Here is a 5795-nt window from a genome sequence, read left to right as displayed (position 1 = left end):
TGGTATTTCAGGTCTAACAGCCCAGCATCTACAGGGTGCATGTAAACCAGTTTAATATAGACCCATTTGAATGTCAAGCTCAAGATTTCAGTCTCTGCTCAAGAGCCTGAGTCTAGCGCAGTATACGATTAGGAAGCCCTGCTATAATTACACAGAATGTCACATAAATAAGGCCTTAAGTTTCTAGTTACCACATATCCCTCCCCCTTAATCTGAATACGGAAAATGCTTCACTACTCAGAGCACATGCACTATTAATATCACTTAAAAATGGAAAAATAACCTTTATTTAGAATACAAAACAATACATGAGTTTATGGGATTTACTACCATGACTTTTCCTAAAAAGTTTCAAGACAAAAGCCATAACTCTACTAAAGCTTTCCAAGTGTGTGTTCCAATAATAGCTACTTATGGTTTGGCAGTGGCAGTGACATAATGCACTATTTCAGAATACAATTTACTTACAATTCTAGTGAAAATCTTGCCCATATTAATCTTTGATCCAGTTTCAATGGATGTAGAAATATGCAATTTGAACTACACTCACATTCAATGCAAGTGTCAAGTAATCATAATAGATGAATGGGTTTTTTTTTTGGTTTTGTTTTTTTTACAAACAGGCTCAAAGCATCTTGTCAACTTGTAAAAGTACTTACTAACTTACTTTGTGGTGTTCAATAAAAAGGTGCTCTACTTAGAAAAAAAAAAAGGTCGAGGGATCTATGGCCTGATAAAAACAATTTCAGCTATTCACAACATGCTGAATTAACACTTCTCATCACAAAGATCCCAAGAACGCATATCGGGGACAAACGCTATTTAACTGCATGGTCACTAGCATCTATCCTTATTTTAAACATGGACATGAATCCTTAGCATAGACCTTTTGTCAAGGGAATTAGGACACTAAGGCAAAGTTTGCTGCTCGCTTATTTATAAAGGACCACTGCTTCTCCCCATTGTCCATGACTCCTAGAGAATAAACTGTGCCTCAATTATTGCTTATTTAAAATTACATTTTTTTTTTACAGAGCTATTTAGTACCTGACACAGAAAAACAATCACAAGTAATTTATTTTTGAGAATCAATTAACATGAAATTATACAAATAAAATTTGTATAAACACAAATCCACATTTTGTCATAACACAGATGGCAAAGGACAAAAGCAAAAACAAGAAAACTAAATCGGCCGCTATATACAATTGGACACAGTTGTGTCATGTACACTAAAAGTCTTTTACAAAATAGTCATCTCAGATCAATAGAAGACCACTCTCCATTCAATGTCGTCATCCTGCAAGATAGACTGCTGTAGCATCCACACCTAAAATAAAACAGAAGACCCATCAGATCTGTGCAATCGTCACAAGTTTTCAAAGGTCCATTTTCATGAATTGCTTTAAGTCCTCAATTTATTCTTTTCTTCAATAGTTAAAGATCATATGCATATGTATTGGAAAAATAATGTTACCAGTTTTAAATGTTGACCTGGGGCCTTCAATTTAACGGCATTTAAATCTCTTCTGATCCCAGCAACAGGAAATTTGGAAATTCACAAGCACTAATTAACTAGGTAAGCTTTATTTTGAAGCATCTCTAGCAAATGAAAATTTCAACAATCTCAGCCAAACACCTGGATTTTCAATAGGTTTATACCATAAAGTATCAAAATTTGTTTGTGCATATGATCTTTAACTTTTTTCCCCAGATTTAAAAGTTGTTTTGGTTTGCAGATTTCACTATTAGCTATAAAAAGAAAAAGCAAGCATTAAATCTTAAAGAATACACACTTAAAATGAGGCTCCACAATTGAAATACAACACTAAACAGAAGACCAAAATGATTAAGCTGTAAAAAGGCATTTATGTACTTTAACTCCTGTAAAAAACCATTTAAGTTAAGAGACTTAATCTTCAAAAAGATTAAAAAAAGAAGCCAAAGTCTGAAGTTTTCCACTTTAATCTTTACGCTGGTACATGAAGTTGGAAGAGACCATACCACAGGACAGCGTTTTCTGGTGTGTGCCTTGCGCTCTGCCCGCAACGTGCGACCCCCAGAGAGAGACGTGGTCAGGGTGACACACGGCCTGCAATGAAGTTCCCGCTGGCGGGTACAAACAAGGTATAATGTCAGAGTTAGAAGACAACATTCCTGCTTTCCTTAAGTTGTACCCATTTCAGTACTTTACCTGTTAATAGCTCTAAAAATGTTTAATTATTCCTTTAGACCACCTGGCACACAAAGCGAACAGAAAAACTCTTAAGTTTTTCTGAGTACTAAGGAAGGCGAGATCAGATTTTAAAGTTAAAGATCTATAGACACTTTAAAAAAATACAAGTTTTTAAGAAAACGTTTTAAGTTAAACAAAGTTTAGTAAAAAAAGCTACATAAAACATACTTTCACCTATTTTTATTTGTCTATTGATCTTTAAATAACAGTAAGCACTTTAAATGTTTCTTGCATTCTCACACACCTGTTTTCTCCATGTCCTCCTTTAATATGGCTGGTAATTGTTTTGGTGATTACCACCCCCTCGGGATGCTTTGCCATACGTGCTTTGTTGACCTATTTTGAAAAGATGGAAAGAATTAGATGTGTATGCAATGGGTTAACATCGAAATCTACTAACAAAACTATTGCTGGAAAAAATCTTTAAGCGCCCCACAACTTGACATACCCAACATTTAAGTAGTAAAGCAAAAAAAGAAAAGTTCATAGCTGCTGCAAACTAGTCTTGAAAACGAACATTCATTACATTTAGAGCGATTCACTGTAATTTACGTATGCATTCTGCCATTCTATAGACTGTCTTAGAAGCTCAGTTTTCAGCAGAGCCAGACACTTCGATAAAAAGAACAAACCTATGCACCACAACAATTTCAGAGGGGGACTGTATCTTAAACACTGAATTTTAATGCCAATGAAATTAAGTTAAATATTCTTACCACTGTAGTCTGCATATCCCTGTCCATATCCATAGTTCCCATAGTTATACCCAGTATAATCATATCCGCCATAGCCACTATAGTTTTGATCGCCACCATAGGCACTATTGTAATTTCCATATCCTTGATCATAATAGTTATTAAATCCTTGGTTCCAGTTTTGGCCCTGACCTGAAACAATGCACAATGATTGTTAGGAAATAACTTCTGACCCCCAGGTCTAACATAAAATCGAGCGGATTGAATTTCTAGGGAAGATAGATCGTCCCTCATCCTACAGATCTTAAGCGGCAGAAAGGGCACCTCTGGTGCCATCTGCTTACAAGTCATCGCTTTCGTTTGACATAAAGGGGGCAGAAAGTCCAATTGTGCCAATATCATGCTTCCTAAATTTAATGGAAAACCAGGACAAAATCAATACGGATGGTGGGCTGTCCCACTTAGGCTAACAGGACTCCCCCCTCCCGAGGAAATTTCAAACGCCATGGTGTACCTAATAAGAACCTTTTTCACCCTGCTAGTGATGACACTAAATTTCAGTGCAGTTATTCCTTAAAAATGATTGACTTTTCAAAAAATAAAAATGAAAAAAAAAAACAACAAAATAAAATCACCCAGGACATGAGCGTTTTCTAGGCTTTTGGGCTTGCTCGGATCTGGCAATCTCAAAGGTTTTCCACCAAGCGCCAGGGCTTACCTCGGCCACGACCCCTAGTCCCACCTCGGCCGCCGGCCGCAGCGCCCCTCCCTCCTTTCTGTTGCTGCTGCTGCTGCCTGTATACCTCTTTGGGCTGGGCAACTTTGATTTCACACTGCGGGGTCAAACACAGCAGAGTCAGGCCCGGGCGCCCCGCACGAGGCGGAGCCGCTCCCCGCGCCCGGCCGCCAGGAGCCCTACCTTCCCAGAACCAATCTGGTGATATCTGTTCTCTAACAATTTCTTAACCGGCTCCTCGTCTGTGTACGTGATAAAACAGAATCCTCTTCTCTCGTTAGTCTTCGTGTCCATGGGAAGCTCGATGTTCTCGATCTGGAAGCGGAGCGCGGGTCAGGGGGAGGTCCCGCCGCCCCCCTGCAGCGCAGCCCGCCGCCCCCCCGCCGCGCACCCCGGGGGGGGGGGCCCCCACCTCTCCGAACGCCCCGAAGTACTCCTTGATCTGCTCCTCCGACGTGTCCGGGCTCAGGCCGCCCACGAACACCTTCTTGGGCGGCTCCTTGCCCTTCAGCGCCTTGGCCCGCTTCGGGTCTATCAACTTGCCGTCCAGCTTGTGCTCCTTGAGCTCCAGCACCTGCGGGGCACAGGCCGGCGCTCAGCCCCGCGCCGCCCCCGCCCCCGCCCCGCGCCGCCCGGCCCCGCCGCGCCCCGCACCTTGTCCACGCTGGCCGCGTCTTTGAAGAGCACGAAGCCGAAGCCCCGCGATCGGCCCGTGACCGGGTCCGTCTTGATGGTGCAGTCCACCACCTCTCCGAAGCGGGACAGGTACTCGGTCAGGTCTTTCTTGCTCGTGTCCCAGCTCAGCCCTCCGATAAACATCTTACTGCAAAGGGAGCGACGGCCGCTTACCGCGCGGCCCCCCCGCCCCCCGCCCGCGCGGAGGGGGAAGGGGCGCCGCCCCCCCCCCCCCCCCCCGCCCCGCTCCCGCGCCCCGCGGAGGGACCGGCGGGGCCGGCGCGCGGAGGGGGCGCACGCAGCCCCCGGGGCGCGGAGGCCCGGCGGCAGGCCCGGGGCCACGAGAAAGAAGAAAGCGTGCTGTACCCGTCGTCCTGCTGGTTCTTGCTGGCGTTGATCTTGGAGCCCTCGGCGAACTCCTCCATGTTGCTGTACTCGTTCACGTCCTCCATGGCGGCGGGGCTGTGGGCCGGGGCCAGGCAGCGCGGAGAGGCAGTCGCAGCGGCGGCGCGTTGGATGGAGCCCGATTTAAAATGGCGGCGGAAGAGATCCGGGCGCCGCCTGCGCCCTCCCTTTATAGACGCCCCGCCCGCCAATCGCGAGGGCTGGGGGGCGGTGACGTGGCGTGGCGCTCGGCGCGCCCCCTGCCGGGCGGAGCCGGAACTCAGCGACGGCAGCAGCGGGGCGAGCAGCCGGGGCGCCCGGGGCCGCCAATGAGAGAGGCTGCGGGGGGCGGCCGCCGCCGCGGGGGGCGAGGGGAACAATGGCGGCGGCGCCTGCGACAGCCGGGGCGGGACCTCCATAACGGCCGGAGCCGCCGGGGGCGCCCGCCGAGACACAGACGCGCCGCCGGGCCGAGCCGCCGCCGATGCCCGCCGCGGGTACCTGGGTCTGCGCGGCGGCGTCCGCTCCGGCCCCGCCTCTCCGCCGCCGCCTCCTCCTCCCGCGCTGCCCCGACGCGCGGCCGCTCCCGTCGCCCGGGGCTCGGCTAGGACCGTAGCAGAAGCCGGGGGGAGACTGCGCCAGGGGCCCGCTCGCTGCGGCCGGCGCTAGCCGGCGAGCGCGCACGCGTGCTGGGTCCTCCCTCGGGCTGGCTGGAACCAGTGGCACAGGAAGCGTGCGCGCCCGGGAGCGCCTTTCGGCGGTGGCGCGGCCCGGGAGGCGCTTCCGCTTCCCCTCCCCCACGCCCCAGCGCGCCAACGCGGCCGGCTCCCCCCCCCCCCCCTAGAAAAAGTGCCTATCCCGGGCTGTGGGAGCGGGAGGCCTCGCCGAGGCTTGCTGTGGGGCGGAAGGGGGAAAGTCCGGGGAGCGTCAGAAAGGGGGGAGGGGGCAGCCTCTAGGCACGTGCTCCCGCAGTCCCACGGCGGAGCTCGCGCCGGCGTGCTCTTTGTTCCCGCCCCCCCAGGAGCGCTCCGGGGCGGTACTCGCCTGTCAATCGGCGCTCCTTCCCGCC

At 49.8% G+C, this 5795-nt stretch overlaps 1 protein-coding gene across 4 annotated transcripts; it reads right to left on the bottom strand.

The window, feature by feature from the left end:
* Positions 1 to 264: 264 nt before the first annotated feature.
* Positions 265 to 5160, bottom strand: HNRNPDL (heterogeneous nuclear ribonucleoprotein D like). Of its 4 annotated transcripts, XR_011169136.1 has the most exons (9): positions 4709 to 5160; positions 4322 to 4490; positions 4080 to 4241; positions 3851 to 3982; positions 3650 to 3764; positions 2953 to 3123; positions 2481 to 2572; positions 2005 to 2109; positions 265 to 1330 (listed from the first exon to the last, which is right to left on the bottom strand). XR_011169136.1 is itself a non-coding variant. In XM_069092508.1 (8 exons), exons 1-7 carry the CDS (start codon positions 5143 to 5145, stop codon positions 2502 to 2504), a joined length of 1257 nt encoding a protein of 418 aa, XP_068948609.1. In that variant the 5' UTR covers positions 5146 to 5160; the 3' UTR covers positions 265 to 1330; positions 2481 to 2501. The 4 variants fall into 4 exon arrangements, 2 of the variants coding, with proteins under 2 accessions (XP_068948609.1, XP_068948617.1); XR_011169138.1 differs by lacking the exon at positions 2953 to 3123; XM_069092508.1 differs by lacking the exon at positions 2005 to 2109.
* Positions 5161 to 5795: the final 635 nt, after the last annotated feature.

The sequence above is a fragment of the Petaurus breviceps genome, unplaced genomic scaffold (genome assembly GCF_028583685.1).
Source record: "Petaurus breviceps papuanus isolate PSGF00001 unplaced genomic scaffold, PetGlider_PUasm1.0 126, whole genome shotgun sequence".
NCBI classification, from domain to species: Eukaryota; Metazoa; Chordata; class Mammalia; order Diprotodontia; family Petauridae; genus Petaurus; species Petaurus breviceps.
Note: the sequence above shows the minus strand (reverse complement) of the source record. Positions and strands in the feature narration are given on the sequence as shown.